A 16403-nucleotide genomic window follows, 5' to 3' on the forward strand; every position below is an offset into this window, starting at 1 on the left:
ATCTCAATGTTGGGGAAGGAGGGAGGGGGGATTTCCCTGCATCCCACCTTAATCCTCTTTGACATTTGGTCACGACAGGGGGGTGATTTCTTCAGTGAGTCAAAGGACTCACAGAGCAGCTAAATGTCATGATCGATGAGGTGCAACGTGAGGTCCAGTATGTGTTCATAGCCACTGACACACGAGTCGTCCTTCGTGGTGCAATTTATTTGGCATTTTGATTAGATGTACATCTACCTCAGAAAAACACAAGCCCCGCCCGCCCGCCCGCCTCCTGCAAAAGAAGCATTTTGTAGTATTTAAAGAAATAAACAGACAATATAAACGGAGCCTTTGTCATATCATACATAAAACGTTTCGTATCCAATGAAGTTAGTTCTCACGCCACCGTAGTCTCGCTCAGAGACTACAGTGTGAATGCTGCTGTTCAGGTCGTGGGGCAGGTTTTTGGATTTGTACAGATATTTCAAACTATACGTCTTTGAACTTACTGTACAGGACACACGGTTTAGCTAAAAATATTTCCATCAAAAATAATAATAAAACAAAAAAAATATTAACAAATCTCTCAGCATGCCAGAGGATAAAATCATGCACTGCAGGTCCAAACGGCAGATTGAAAAATAAAACCAATAATACAATAAAACAATCTCAATGGGAGAAAGAAAAAAAATCAAACCCAGACCAGTACACCGTCTCCTTTACACACATGCAAGTTACTTTTTTTCTACAATTCATGAGATTTTGTTTGATGGATAATCCACTGGGGATTGTCAATATGCCAAAAAAAGGGGGAAAATAGCAATAACAATAATAAAAAAAATCAAGAAAATTCAAACATGATTTATGCGGACATGCACAGTCATTCAGACACATTTACAACAGGTCTGGAGTCAGATCACAAGTGTGTTGAATGCTGGTGGTTGTGGGTCGTCTCCGACTCTCTCGACTTATAAAAATTCATCATTTAAAGTGAGTCAAACGATTGTCGTCATAACAAGAGGTCTAACTCGTTCCAAATATACAGTTTACACTTTTTCTTTTATTCAAATTTTTTTTTTGAACTGCAAAACCCACTGAGAAACAAGAACAAGAACAGACTCGTCAACACCAAAACAAACGGTTCACATTTATAGTCAGTGACATCACCTTCATCAGTGGCTGAGAACAACCTCAACAACTGAGATATCAGATGTACTGCCCGAAGAGAGAGAAAAACACACACACACACACACACACACACACACACACACACACACACACACACACACACACACACACACACACACACACACACACACACACACACACACACACACACACACACACACACACACACACACACACACACACACACACACACACACACACACACACACACACACACGTCAGGGAATGGAGGGGCAGCATCCAAATGTGACAACTGACAAATTAGTTTCCAAATAAACAAAACCTGATTTAATCAGGGGATGAGTCAGTAAACAAGGACCCTGTGAAGAGTTGATGATGAAGTAATAAAACCGGGATCGTCTGCATGACCTAATGACTTCATGATTGAAACTGTGATCTCGAATAAATGTCTTTTTTTCTTTTCTTTCCAAACTTAATTACAGGATATCATCCCTGATCTTCTTTCGCTCACTGATCAGTTAGGAGATCAGGCTGCGTCTAATCCCACAATAAAGATTACAGCCTGCAGTAATAAATTATCATCGAAAAAGAAACACGTTACCAAATTCAGTATTTATCAATACCACAACATTTGCTGATAAATAAATGCCTTGGGTCAGCATTACCTAAGAAAAACCTTATCGGAAGAGGAAACTAATCATACCGTCTTAAAAGGTTAAAGCTCTTCACTACAAAACATCTTCTGCAGCAAAAACACTCTCGATAAACCTGGAAGACGGCTTCATGTATCGCACTACTGAGGAACTGATGGGACAGGTTTTCTGGATCTGGGACGTCCGGCGACACAAAGGCTGATGAGAACATTATTTGTAGCCTGTAGATCGACTCAGATGTGTCTGTTTAAATGATGCAGACAAAAATGCACAAGGAACAAAAGCTGGTGTCACTGTCCGTCCGTCTGTCTGTTTTTTGTTTTTTTTTGCCTTCTGCTGGATTGAAATGCCACAAGTATTACAAATTGGACTGGCACAGACCTGAGGGGGTATTTACATCAGGACTCTGAGATGTTTTCAAAAGCTTCGTTCAGTCAACACTAAAAGTAAAAGTGCATCTTTCTCAGCTTGAATGTAGTGTTTCTCTTCTCTGTACAGGAACAGTCCTCTCTGCTCCCTCGGATGCTGGTGAGAGAAAAAAAGAAAAAGAAAAAAGGCCCTTCAGAACGAGGGCATCCATCCGTCACGGGCTGCTCCACCTTCTGACGCGTCTGTACAAAACATTAACTCTCCTGTCAGCATTTCAGATACACGACACAGCAGTGTGCTGCGTCCTCTCCCGGTGCACGACGTCCTCGTGACTGTCATCCACTATCAGGCAGCGTCCGGGTGCAGCTCCCTGCCAGCCCACGGTCCTATACCATGGTGCTGAGGGAGGCGCAGTCTGCGGGCGCGGGGGCGGGGCCGTCTGTCGGAGTGTCGGGCCCCACCAGGAGGGTGCTGCTATCTATGGAGTCTTCCCTCTGCTGAGAGGACGGCGCCGAGCCTGGCACAGGAAAGGACGCGTTGGGAATATCTGCCTGGAGCCCGTCTCCCATGGCGTTCATATGGCTCGGCACCATGGAAACGCCACTACGTCCTGAGGGGAATCGACAAAGAGAGGAATCAGAAACTCAGTTTTGTGAAAACGGTAAGACACGTGAATAACAAGTCAAGGATCAGCGTGTACCGAGGTCCAAGTAGAGGAGGCTGTCTGGGTTGATGGAGGCCTCGTACGGAGGAGGGGGGTCGTCTGGGTGCTGGATGTCGGGGTATTTGTAGGCTACGTACGGCGGAGGGGGCTCCTGGAAATGGAAAGCGCCTCCCTCTCCGTCGTCAGACAGATGAAGTGGAGTGAGGCCAGTGCCAAAAGCATCCGGGCCGTACTCAAAGCCCGGGACTCGTCTTCCAAGGTTAAAGTGATGCACTGAGTAAATAAGACAGACGGACACAGATGATGATGGGAATTGACTGCTATGAAATACAATATTCACCTACATTAATTTAAAACTAATTTTAATGAATAAGCCTCATCACACAACTTCATTCTTATCAACCCGAGAGCGGTGAGAGTGTGTCAATGCTTACAGTTTCCTCCGATCAGGGTTTCAATGCGTTCACGTCTCCGCTGACGGAGTCTGTGCACCATGAAGAGCAGCAGGGAGAGGATGAGGAAGGACGAGATGCAGCTGACGATCAGTCTCATCCCACTGGCCATCGAGTCAAACAGACTGTTTCCATCTGAGGGGAAAGAGCAAAAACACGCGACAAAATACGATTGTAACAAATGTTTAAATTTCGCCCTCTCAAGTAGACAGTTGATGCCAAGTGTTTCTATAAACCAGGCTTTCTACAATACAAGTCTTAATTCTTTTTTAACTATCTCATTTATTAAATCTTTTTTTTTTCTGCATTCTTGCTCATCTTTTAAATGATTTGGAGAAAAAGAATCAGGAAACGGGGTGAGATAAAAGGGCAGAGACATGCAGTCAATGATCTGGTTGGCCGGGATCCGAACCAGGAACCTGCTTCTCAAGGCAAATGTGTCCATGTGGTTCGCATCCTAACCATTTTGGGTCGTGTCACCACTTATCAAATATTTTTAAATATCCTACTGTAGAATGAAAAAAACTAAACTAAACAGTAAATAAAATTCTACAGATCTGTGAGGAGCTCCACCTTGTGACTGTTACATTAAAATGTTTTCACGTCAAGCTCCAGGTATGACCAGTCCAAGTTTCTGTCATTTCACCAGCACAACCACCGGTGACTGAACTCAAAGGGGAGAATATTCTGCCAAAGTTAAAACGCCGCTCTGATCGGTGAGATGCACCAGGAGACGTCATTACCTGGGTCCAGGCAGGTGAACTTGCAGCACTCTTTGGGATCCTTGCGGAAGTGCTGGCAGCCCTGCGGCCGCTCGCACAGCGCCGCCACGCACATCTCGGGCTCGCCGTCGTGACACGTGCAGCTCAGACACGGGTCGTCCCCTTTGGGGGTGAAGTAGTAGCCCTCGTTCACGACGTTGTCTTTTATATCCACGCACGTTTGCCCTGTCGGGTGAAATATAACGTGAGGACAATGCAAAACAGAGAAAAACAAACATCACAAAACAAATAATGTTGCTGTTTTAGCACGTGGGCGGAAAAAGACAAAGTGAGCACATACTCCTCTTGCAGAGAAAGGGGAACTCTTTGTAGCAGTTCTCGGCGTGCCAACTGTGCAGGCCTCGCTCGTTCATGCTTTTGATCTGGAAGCGCTGCAGCTGGGCGCAGAAGACGTTGTCCTGGGTGGGAGACGCCTCCCCAAAATTGGTCAGATCCTCAGGCGGCAGAAACACCTGCATTGATCCTGTTGAAAAACATGACACCGCATATTTTTCAAAATTTCCAAAGCTTACATTTAGAAATTTGCTTCTTTTCATTCTTAAAAAGGGGCAGACAAAAGCAAACCTTACATACCTTTGTATGCCACCTCCCAGCGGCCCTCCAGAGAGTGGTTCTGATTGGTGATCACATACTGGTAGCCGACCCAAAACCTTCAAAACAAACAAACCCTTAAGTTTACAGTTGCTAATGGCCTATTTCAGGGTTTGTGCATTACGTCAATTTAAGGTGATTAAATTGGCACAATTGGCCACTAGATGGCCTACTACACACAACAAACCTCTGCTGGAAAAGGCTGTGATACATTTGATATGATTTTATATGATGGGAACAAAAAGAAAAGGTTAACAAAGATGAAGCACAAGTGAAACTTGATCTGAGGTCACGGAGTTTCCTCTTCTGTAACTACAAAGGCTTGACGGCAGAGATTACAAGCCTGCATGCAGGCAACTATTTACAGTGTAAATTACATGAAATATCTAATACGACCTCTTAATATAATCATGAGAAACCATTTATCACATCCTGTTAACTGGTAAAATAAACATCTGTAGTAAACCGCAAAGTTCTGATCAAACACCAAAACATCCAGGAAGTTCAGCTCCTGGAATTCTTAAGAAGGCTTCAGGGTTTTCACCTTTGCTTCTGTGTGTGGTTCAATCAGACTTTAGATCAGCTCATGATTTGTTTGGGCGAGTACGAACACAGGGATCTTCGTTCTGGTCACACCGAAACAACCATGCCAAGACCCGTAAGAGGGGGGGCACTCGATCTGTGCTCAAACTACTTCTAATGCAGTTTGCTCAAGGCGGGAACGTGATCCGACATGGATCCGACCCAACTACCAATATGTATTTGCAAGTTGGAGCTACACAGCTGCTGTGGCCACGTGTGCATTGCATTGTGGGATGCGACAAACCACACAAACTGAAGCAGCAACTGTTGCACCATGATAAATGAATGTTTCACCTAAATATGCACTAATCCCGAACACAGGACCTTGATTCCTGTGTTTACTTTTCTGGCTCCCGCCTCAGACACATCTGACCAATAAGGGACGTGAACATTCTCATGTGGTTTGTAGTGACGCATTTTGGTTTGCCTGGATTCTTCAGTGTTAAAAGAGGTGAAAACACGTGCACGTGACCAGACCGTAAACACTCACTTGCACTGGTCTCTGCGCTCGCAGACTTTGTCGTCGAAGTCCACCTCGATCTTCAGGATGAACTGCAGCTCCTCGTTGGTCACGAATGTCGCCAGTGAGCCGTTGACTTTCTGACACGTGTCCACCGCCTGCCAGTAGTTCTCATTCCGCAGGTACACCTTGTAGCAGCTGGCTGTCTTCTCGTAGTGGTGCCACCCGCTGGGGCATTTCTCTGTGGACCGAGAAGGAAACTTGAGCGTTGTGGTTGATCAGAGCTGGGTGCACAGTGCAGATCCAACAACTCTAAAATCCACAAAATAAAACGGGGAGAATACTTACTGTTGAAGCGCACAGGCTGAGCCACGCCGATGACGTCTTCCACCTGGTCATATCCGTTGCCAAACCGAAACCTCTCCTCCTTTATAGCTGCAAGAAATTCACTAAAGGTCAACAAATGTGTAGTTTAACAAATGTTTGATTTATATTTATTCTAAAAAGTTCTGTGGAGGTTATTTTTCAGTGCACACATTATTTTGTGTAGTGCTACCTGTGAAGAGTGTGTGACGTAACGAGCCACCGTCAGACCGTGCCTGTGTTCAAAGGTACGAATAAAACCTATTCATTTGCCTGATTAAATAATAAACTCATAAACCATCAGTGGGGCTCGTTTCTGCACCAGCTCTTCCAGGTAATTCATCACATGCTGAGATTCCTTTCTTATAACAGGAATTTGAAACATGCACGTTTTGCAATCTTGACAACAATCTAAACCTCAGAGAAGATCAAGGAAGTACACACAGATTTGAGGAAGATAAAAGCAGAACCTTGTATCTTCTTCTAAGCATTATCAGGATTTTACAGTGACTTGGATCTGGAGTAGGGGAAGAACCCCGCCATTGTGTAGACCTTTTTTTTTCCCTGGAACAATGTCAAAATGAGTCTCCTGCTGATAACTAATGATAAGACACAAACGGCTGCATCACTCAACAGACAAACTTTAGTTTGACCATAAAGCTTCACTAGTTGTTCATAGATAACAGCGTCAGAAACATAATAATCAACAAGAGAGAGTTGGTGTTCCACTGTTGCAGTGCAGTTCTCAGTTCTCAAACTAAGTCACAGCCTGAATTGAAAACTTCTGAGCATCTTTTAAAACTTTAAAAAAAATTCTTGAAATTTGTGTAACATTTCTAGTTTGTTCTTTCGGTCTTTTTGTGACCAAGTTATCAATGCATTCTTCATACAACAAATCTCTCTGGTTACATTCGAGTTCTCACAGTTATCGGTCTTAATCGTACGATAACTGGTCTTCAGTTTGCAACATGATTTACTTTGGTGCTGCCTGGCCATGTGTGTTCCATTTGCTAGTTGGATATTTTATAATGATTTCCTGTTTTTTATTTTCCAGTTTGTATTGACACTGTACAGTCCAACAGTTTGCTCTGGTGTTTGTCTTTCTCCGGCTAAAGGATCGCTGCATGTTATCCAACAAAGAGCTAATCCCAGGCATGAACATTGATTTCAGTGCGGGCTGTTGATTTAGCCGACACTGTTCACTGAGGCGTGGGTAAACACTGTTTGGCTCTTTTAATGGGATTTCTTTATGAAACCACAGATATGCTATACAGGCAGAATAATCAGCATTTGCTCCTGCAGAATGCAGAATATACTGTATGTGCATTTGTGAATGAACAAAGAAACTAGAGGACGTTTCTGCGTCAGCATTAATTGCCGTTGGTGATGTTTTAACAAACAATTCCGGCTCTTATTTCCCCGTTCGATAAATGAGTCCAGTGTACCAGTGAACCTTGCTCAGTCCACGGTGTTGTTGTCAGGCTGTCAACACGGAGCATGCACAGCTACTGTGCTGTATGGATGTCACATGCTGGACTCAATCCCTTCAATAATTCCCATTATGCGGTCAGAGATCTGGGGGGATAAGGTCTCTCCGGGTTTAGGAGGAAACAATAGGATTTTCGGTCAAAGGCTCAACACGGCATTATCTATGCCGTGTTGAAGAGATGAACGGACAGTTAACAAAAACACAGACACGTGCAGCCACTAAAATATACAACTGTCCGTCCGTCTGCCTTCTGCCGCCGTCAGTCCAGAGCCGCTAACCTCGTCCTGGAGGCAATCTGCTGTGCATCCACACCTGTATACAGATCTGCCCAGCTGTGATCCAATCGACCAGATGTGTAGCTATTCTTTTCCAGACATCAATCCTGCTGTGGGTGGTTTCGTAGCACAGCAGGTTGTAAAACAAAGGGGCTTCCGCGAGCTATACTCACAGGGACAGTCCATCTCGTCACTCTTGTCGTCACACGCTGTCCAGCCGTCGCACTGCCAGGACATCGGGATACACTTCATCTTCCCACTGTGGCAGGCAAACTGCCCAGGGCTGCAGCGCTGCTCTGAAACACAACCAGAGAGTTCGTGTGACGACGGCCTCTCTCAAACGAGAGACAACGATTTTATATTCCAGCGCAGGACCGAATGAGGACACTCGACATTTCATGATGGCAGTTGATAAAAATAATCTTGGATGGTGAAGGAGAATAAAATTGGAGTATGGAATATTGTTGAAGTGTTTCTAATGTTCTTGCTGATAGTGACCAGCTGCAATATGAGGGCATCTGGGTCAAATAAGACCACGACTACGACTGAAAGTGAATCTGAACACTTTAGTACAGCATTGAAGGGAAAAATTAGATCGTTAAGGGATCGTGTAAAAAGAAAAAAGACAACCCACAGCAGTTGGTAACAGAATAGTTTTACTTCACAAATATGAACCAGGACAAAGAGTCTCATGTCTGCCAAACTGGGTGTGCAATGCCCGAGTAATTTAAGATATTCCACAAAATCACACCACAGAGAATAAAACAAACAGGACTTTTGTAAGCGAGTCTTTAAATAACCGCTCCAAGTTATGAGGGCGACTAGAGCGAGGCAGCCTGAAACATACTCAACTACGTCTACAGGCTTATTGACTGTTTATATCCCTCAGCAACAGTTTGTGCTCAATAGTTCTCCAGCAACAGGAGCATCAGAGCCGACTGTGTCAAACCTTTTTCATGTGATGAAGGAACAAGTCTGTTGGCAAACGCAAATAAGTCAGTGCAGCAAAGGAGCATAAAAACTTTAAAGGGATCAACATAAAAACTATGCTTACTTACAAGAAAATTAAAGTTCGTCTAGAATAATATTAAGAAATGATCAGCCGGAGTCAGAGCTTAACTACAAAGAAGGCGTCTTCCATTGAAAAGCACTTAAAGGACATTAAGAGGAAGATAAAACAATCCAAGGTGTTTTCAAGATTTTAGGGTTTTTTTCTAAGGAGAACTTCTTTCCGTCTTATGAGCTTTAAAGCAAAAGGAAAAGGAAAAAAGGTTCAAACTAAAGCAGCTGCTGAAATAGTCCAACACAAAGCTCTGACCGCTACTACGCTAGAAGACATACTGCTTTCTTACCTGACAATAATCTTGCCAGAGCTAGCCGCGGACCTGAAACAAATACAAAAACAATATAGTGACTCTTCTGTCAGTGTCCTCTTGACAAACTTCAGTTTGATGCAAAAAATAACCACCTGTATCCAAGAGCAGCTGCCCTCTATGTTGTCTATAAGGAAATCTATTATTTCTACTCCAGAATAATTCTCTGGCGTTAGTCGGTGACCAGAGATCTCCCCCGACGCTCGCCCAGCAGCCTGAAAGTTGGACCATCTGTTCTTGGATACAGGTGGTTGTGTGGACCTCCAGTGGAAGTGGACCACCCACTCTGCTCTGAGCTATTTCAAGACCGTGACGGTTGTTTCACCTGTGTAACCCACCACCTTGTCTGATTTAAACCAAAAACAAAAAAAAGATTCCCAGCTTTGCTTGATCCCACAGAGCAAGGTCACAACCTTTAAGACAGTGATAGAAAAGATCTATATTTATACTGCGGTTCTGACTGCTGCACAATTAGCCTTGAAATGCACCGAAAAAATGATTCCATTTCAAAAGAGACTACACTGAAAGTTTCCCCATTGTTTCATTTAGAGGAAAGATCAATATGAATTTTTGGAGGCCATTGCCGAAACCTTTAAATCAGCTGATAAATGTTTCTCTTTAGAGTCCAAAGACAGCGTTGTCAAACTCTTGTGACAATGAAATGAAATTGAGGCTTGATTTTTAAACTTTATAATAAATAATTATGAACAAAAAGAAAACACAAATTCAATCGAATATATAGAACTTGAATTAAGAAAAACATATTTTGTTAAATTAAACATAGGGGCACATCCTTTTTGCAATGTGTATTCAGTAAAAATAAAAGTTCTCATATCCCCGCATAACAGCAAACATAAACACCGATACGATATGTCGGCCGATTTTAGTGGCCATCCGATAAATCAGCCGGGCTCTCGTTACATTACAATCATCCAGCGTAGTGCGGCATTTTCAATAAATTTAAATCTAACCATTCGGCCACAGCTTCTCACTTACTGAAGGATCTCACATTATCAAGTTGTTCCGCCGATCAAGTGAAATGGAATTAATATGCCAAAAAAATGATTGTCACTCTACCTATTATGTCATACGCTTCATAATTTAGGCCCTCATTGAATATGAATAATGAGGGGAAAAAACCCCACTTAAAGTGGACCCATCCTTTATGTCTGACCTCAACTTAAATTGTCTCCGCTCTGCCAAAAGGTGTTTTAAAAGCCCTCTAATGCGGAAGACGTCACTCTGTCTAAGTTAAGACTAAGTGGATTGAGACGCATTACCAACCCGTGTCCGTCTCCTGGGACCCTGTTGAGTCTGAACGTGTCAGGTTGATGACATTAGAGACCGTGGATCCCACATGCATTAGAGAGGATTTGTTGCTGACATTTATAATTACCATTTAGATTCCGAATGTATACTAATGTGAGTGGGTTAAAAATGTGTATGGCTTTCCAAGTCAATCCATTTTTCAGTGCTTCGCGAGACGCTAAAACAGTGTGAATATAATCTCTTTCATCTCTTTGCTTGGCTGCCAGGTAATTGCGTATGGCAGAGTAGAGACGTTTTCGAGGGGACCTTTGGTGGTGACAGGCCTAAAAATGTATCCTAAGACTTTCTAAGGACACGCCCCCACCCCACCCCACCCAGCATTGCAATAAGACTTGCTGCTTTGCTTCGTTAGCTTACAGGGAAACTAACTAGCACACAGAATCCAAATCAAGCTGGTTACTGCTTATTGAAAATGTGTTCAACATGAGAAGAAAAAACAACAAGCTCTGAGCTCTGTTTGAATAAAGACTTGCTGCCTGCACACATGCTGTCTGTGCTTCTCTGAAAACGGCTGCTGCTGCTGGAAAATCCAGGAAGGGAGAATTTATTCAGATCCCACTAGCCTGCTGCTTTAGGTTATCACATATTACCAGTTGAAGGCACCACTCGGGCATTTCCACATTATAACAGCCCCCGTCTATGAAGGCTTTGAGTAGAGGTTTGCTTCGTTGGTCATAATCTGAACATCCTGCTGATTGGGATGGAGAGTCTGAACCAGTTGTGGTCAATGAAGCTGCCTGAAAGCTCTTATTCCCCTTCCTGTTTGGTAGCGATTTCACTGTCGATGTTAAATATTTGATGAGGTGGTTAAGTTTTTTCAATTTTGGCAAATCAACAAATGGTTCACGTCTGATCACTGGGCAACTACTCCTGAGCCATGCTGCCCCATCACAGATGTCAGGGCGACCCCAAACCACCAAAAGGTTTTCGATGTAGATTTGAACCAAACCATGGATTTAGAGAACGGTGATTCGTGACATGCATGCACTCCTACTGTATCTTTGCAAGGATTAATGCTGCATATACTGTAACACGTCACAGTATTAAGGACTAATGAACGTCAAACAGGGTGGTTCTGAATTTTGCAGAGCAAGCAGGATACAATCAGTTCTTATTGAGGCCGTTTCTCTCACAAGCTTTGGATTTTGAGATGTCGAGTATATGTACGAGTGAACACTAGCTACGCTGGGAGACGTCAGCCTCTGCATCTCTTACATAACCGACAGAAAAATACAATGAAGAGAATGAAACTGCCCCAGCGCGGTCATACCCAAGTGTAAGGGAGCAATGAACTGTCCATGCATCATCTCCAGCCTCTGATGATTCACAACAGCTCTGAGGCTCATTGTTAAAGGCAGCGAGTGGGTAAAGGCCTTCATGTCCATTTCATTATAATAGCTCACATTTAAAACCAACATATTTCCCTCTGCTCAGCAAGGATAAAACCAGAGCAAAAAAAGAGCTGCAAAACATTTGACAAGTAGCCCGCATGAAAACAAAAAGCGTTTTGAACTAGGATATTGTTAATGTGGGTCAATTTTGCCATTTGAACTGGCTTCCAAAAAACTAAAAACTTTTTTTTGTTGTTTTTCCTGTTTTGCACTGAAAGAGTAAACACCGATGAACTGATTTGACACAGTTAATACTTAAAATGGTTAACATTCAAAAATTGACTATCACCAAGGTTCGCCAAATTGAAAGAAAAAGTTAATGCTGGTCATTTACAAATTAATAATAACAGTGTGTTTCAGTGATAACGACAGCAGGAGCAAGACGCTGCAAAAACAATTTCAGCTGTGACGGTGAGAAAGCGAGAAATGTGTCGAAGGTCGGGGCCACCTCACAGAACCCGGCAGCAGGAAATAAACTGTCTGTTTTCTCGTAACGCCTAATAACTTTTAGAGGTCGTTGGAGCTCATAAAAGACTATTTATAGGGCCGCACCAAAACATTTATTTCCCAAATTTTAATTAGTAACACTAAAAACACTTGCATTAAGTGGGTCACTTTTCCCTCCCAGTTCCAAACCAATGAGCCACTCAAAGATAAAAGTCACACTATGTTGAATAGAATGCTCTTCATTGAGCCAACACCGTTGCTGCTCTAAATCAATTATCTGAAGCAAACTGCTTACTGCCTTGTCCTTGGAAAAACTCCTCCTCTAATTACAAAAAGACACAGAAATCTATGGACTTTGTGCCTTTACAAAGAATAAAATTATGTTATGCTCAAGGTTGGAAACTTACATAAAAAGAAATGGGATTTTTTTCAAAGACCTACTTCGAAACCTGCATTGATATTTGGCAGAAATGCATCACTTCTTTTGACATCAAATCAACAACCAATAAAATGCCATTGGGCTTTTAAAAAAAAACAACCCAAAAAACATTTACTTTAGTACATTTAGTAGACTTCTCCATTTTGGTCACTGGAAGTTAACTGTCAACTATAACTGCAGTCTCGTCAGTGAAGTATCCAGTTAGAACAAATAGTGATGAACCAGCTGCTGGTGACGTTACACAGACGGACGGCTCAGCCTCAAAGGCAATGAACAAAGTTCTGCTGACTAGTTGCTCAAAGTTCTGGCCATGTTTACACAAAGGGAAAGAATGCAGGCTCTCTTAAGCCATTTTCATTAACTGAGCCAAACAAGACTCTGTTAACCTTTCCTGGTTTGATTATGATTTTTTAACCTACCAAAGATGCAAGGCACTAGAAGTCTGTCATGTGTAAAGCATATGATCACATACCTTTTTATACCACAGTTACGCATAATATTCATACATGAGGAATCATGAGGACTCGCGTTAATCGTAAATGTCTTTGTAATCAGTCAGAGGAATGGTTCTGATCATATTTGGAATCAAAAAAAACTCTGGTGTGCAAGAGTGAGTAAAGCCAAACCACAGTCAAATATTTTGACATTTTAATGTTGCCATTCTCACTGGCAAGCATCCAGACCTGGTTGTACAAGACTGAAGGCTTCTTACAAATCAAAGAAATGTGACATTTATGCACATCGTCAAGCAACTCAAGCAAAGTTTAAATGAAACCATAACCTTTAAGAGCAACTCATCCTGCCTCAGTAACCTGGTGTGGCACAAGTGAATTATGTTCCGAGAAAGTGGTTTGTTCTGTTTCTAAACCGCCTACCCATTTGGGCATCAGGCTTTTAGGAAGCTAGCACTAGATGTGCACCGGCATGCTCTACAAAAAAACACACCCACGCCGATGAAGCCAAGAGCAAGGAAACAGGTAGTCTCCTGCAGGAGCCCTGGGATGCGGGCCACAGCATTATACCACAAACAACAAGTGGTGATTTCCACACACAAAGTGAAACCCGGGCTTCTATTCAAATATGGACCACAGATCATTTCCAATCTAAAAGGTCTTAGGTCCACTTTGTAGCCTTTGATGAAAGATGAAAAATTACAGCTGTAATCGAGAGCCAGTGAACCACAAGAGCCTCCCGATATGAACTTCATATGTGCCCCACAAACAGGAACTCTGCGCAAAACACACAACAAGAAGAAGCAGACAGACTTTGTTTCCAGCCAAAACAACAGTGACAGGTACCCGTGAGCTGAACAGATAACTTTCTAATCTGCAACAATTGCCAGGATCACAAGGCCGGTGTGGAGCCAAAAAGTGATCGTCTGCCAGAAAGTGATTTTATGTGGCTCAAAACTCTCATAATGGGCACATATACACAAAGTTATGTCCATAGTAATATCAAAGATATGTCTTTGTGAAACTTTTAACGCTTCTTGTAAGAGAATAATCACAACTGTGGCCGCTGTGTTTGCCGTTCATAGCGTAATCAGGCAAGGTTTCCTCACAGGCAATACGATCCTATTGTTTTCAAGGTTTGTATGTCTAATATGATATGATATACGGTAATGAGTTATGCAAAAAAATAAAAAATGATTGAAATTATCCTTATAACTGCTTTATTTTTACCTGCTCTGTCTTAGATTATAACCCATGCAGTTTTTGTACCTGTTGAAATACCTTTAAATGGGCCGTACAACCCATAAAACTGTGTATCACCTGCCAAAAAGAACAGAAATCAGTTTCAAAAAGGTATGTGATCATATGCTTTACACGTGACAGACTTCTAGTGCCTTGACTCTTTGGTTGGTTCAAAAATCCAAATCTAAATCAAACCAGGGAAGGTTAACAGAGTCTTGTTTGGCTCAGTTAATGAAAATGGCTTAAGAGAGCCTGAAATCTTTCCCTTTGTGTAAACATGGCCAGAAATTTGAGCAACTAGTCTGGAAAGGGAGATGATTTAGTGACATTAGGTTCATAAAACACTGCCAGTTGGGAACAAACCGTGACACAAGAAGAGGGCTCCAGTGAACCAGGTACTGCACTCGAAGGGACTCGATGGATTTTATAACAATAGGCCGTGTATTTCATCTGCAGTACGCTGCAACAGAGACACGTCCATCAACTTCTCATTACACAAACAGAGGACCAGAAGCATCTAGGGGCCAAGTCGCGGCAGTTACATCGACGTGAGGTCCGTGGGTGAGACGCGTGACACCGGTGAGGTGGGAGGATGAATCTCTGACTCTCATTCCAAATGAGAGCCGCGGCTGAAGCGCGGACGCACGAGGGGACGAGGGGACGAGGTGGAGGGCAAACACGACCACTGAAGACCGACGTCTGTGCACCACGAGTCCCCAAATGCAGCTCTAGCGAGAAGTTGCCGATTGTTGATGAGCCGTGTTTGGAAAAGACTGAATATTGTCAAAGTGCTTTTCCTGGAAGTGTAGTTGCTGTGCAGACTCCGCGATGTGTGCTCGTCGCTAAATGATTTGACAACTCGTGGTTTCATCTGACCCACTTTTTGCCAAAGGAGAAGGACCGCTCCCATGTCGCCGCGCCGCGCGCCCCGGCCAACGCTGCACAGCGGCGGTTGGAAAAACCACCCGAGGCCGTGGTCTGCGCAGCAGGCCCCTCCGCCCGCTCCTCGCTGAACCTTCAGCCCTAATCGGTTTATCGCCACTTCCTCCACACGCACCCGCCTGCGGGAACGCGAGCGAAGGGAAGAAACACCCGGGTTAAGAGTTACCTGTGCGTGGTGGGTCCGTCACCGTGAGGACGAAGAGGAGAGAGAAGAGGACGAAACTGCTGCTGTCAGCCTTCGGCAACATTTATCCTCCATTCATAGTCACTCCTCTATCCAGAAATCAAAAAATATATGCCGAGGATCTGCACCGTCGTCCTCACCGGAACTATATCGAGGACCGCTCTGAGCCGTCCGTCCCCATGTCTTTATGCACTCAACCCCGCAGCTAACGGAGAAAAAGAGCGCGTGCCAAGCATTGTCGCACCGTGCGGCAAAACAACGAACACACACAGATCTCTCTGGTGTCGTGGGCCGAGGAGCCGACGTGGGCCAACTGTCTCCGCCGTGGACGTCGTCCGTCCTGGTCCCGCAGCTCGGTGTGGACTGAGCGGCGCAGATCCAAGATGGCTGCGGCCTCACATCACAACAATCCCGAACATGCAACACACTGATGACCAGCTGGAGGAGCCGCCGGGGCGGAGTTAGTCTGATTAAACCCGACGTGACGCTCGATAACCAGCTCGTGCGTGTGCGCGTGTCTCTCTCTCTCTCTCTCTCTCTCTCTGTGTGTGTGTGTGTGTGTGTACCCGATGAGATTAATGTGTGAAGAATCCAACCTTGAAAATACTATCACCGGTCCCACGGAGCAGACACAGGATGATGAATGGCGCAGCTTCATATTCGACATGACCCTGAGTCATCCATCACACCAGCTACAACCCCCCCCCCCCCTTAACACAGTCTCACCTGTTTCACTTTCTTCTACGGGTCAAACTCAAAGACTGCAATTATAATATCGGGCAAATCCTTGAGG

General features: G+C 43.8%; 1 protein-coding gene across 4 annotated transcripts; it reads right to left on the minus strand.

Annotated features, from left to right (window-relative positions):
* Positions 1-678: 678 nt before the first annotated feature.
* Positions 679-16048, minus strand: dgcr2 (DiGeorge syndrome critical region gene 2). Of its 4 annotated transcripts, none has more exons than XM_047329419.1 (11): positions 15593-16048; positions 9164-9196; positions 7985-8107; positions 6033-6119; positions 5715-5925; positions 4625-4701; positions 4332-4514; positions 4013-4216; positions 3252-3401; positions 2854-3090; positions 679-2763 (listed from the first exon to the last, which is right to left on the minus strand). In XM_047329419.1, exons 1-11 carry the CDS (start codon positions 15672-15674, stop codon positions 2540-2542), a joined length of 1611 nt encoding a protein of 536 aa, XP_047185375.1. In that variant the 5' UTR covers positions 15675-16048; the 3' UTR covers positions 679-2539. The 4 variants fall into 4 exon arrangements, with proteins under 4 accessions (XP_047185375.1, XP_035464333.1, XP_047185376.1 ...); XM_035608440.2 differs by having other exon boundaries at positions 3252-3404; positions 15593-16047; XM_047329420.1 differs by lacking the exon at positions 9164-9196 and having other exon boundaries at positions 3252-3404; positions 15593-16046.
* Between the last annotated feature and the right edge of the window lie 355 nt (positions 16049-16403).

This window comes from Scophthalmus maximus, chromosome 20 (genome assembly GCF_022379125.1).
Source record: "Scophthalmus maximus strain ysfricsl-2021 chromosome 20, ASM2237912v1, whole genome shotgun sequence".
In the NCBI taxonomy this organism is placed as follows: Eukaryota; Metazoa; Chordata; class Actinopteri; order Pleuronectiformes; family Scophthalmidae; genus Scophthalmus; species Scophthalmus maximus.

What these genes read in the sequence shown, in the direction of transcription:
- dgcr2 (XM_035608440.2), bottom strand. Translation starts at nt 15,674, where the DNA reads ATGTTGCCGAAGGCTGACAGCAGCAGTTTCGTCCTCTTCTCTCTCCTC. An exon ending in GACGGACCCACCACGCACAG is followed by an intron (nt 9,197 to 15,592) that starts GTAACTCTTAAC and finishes TATTTGTTTCAG; the next exon opens with GTCCGCGGCTAGCTCTGGCA. An exon ending in AACCCTGATCGGAGGAAACT is followed by an intron (nt 3,091 to 3,251) that starts GTAAGCATTGAC and finishes TTATTTACTCAG; the next exon opens with TGCATCACTTTAACCTTGGA.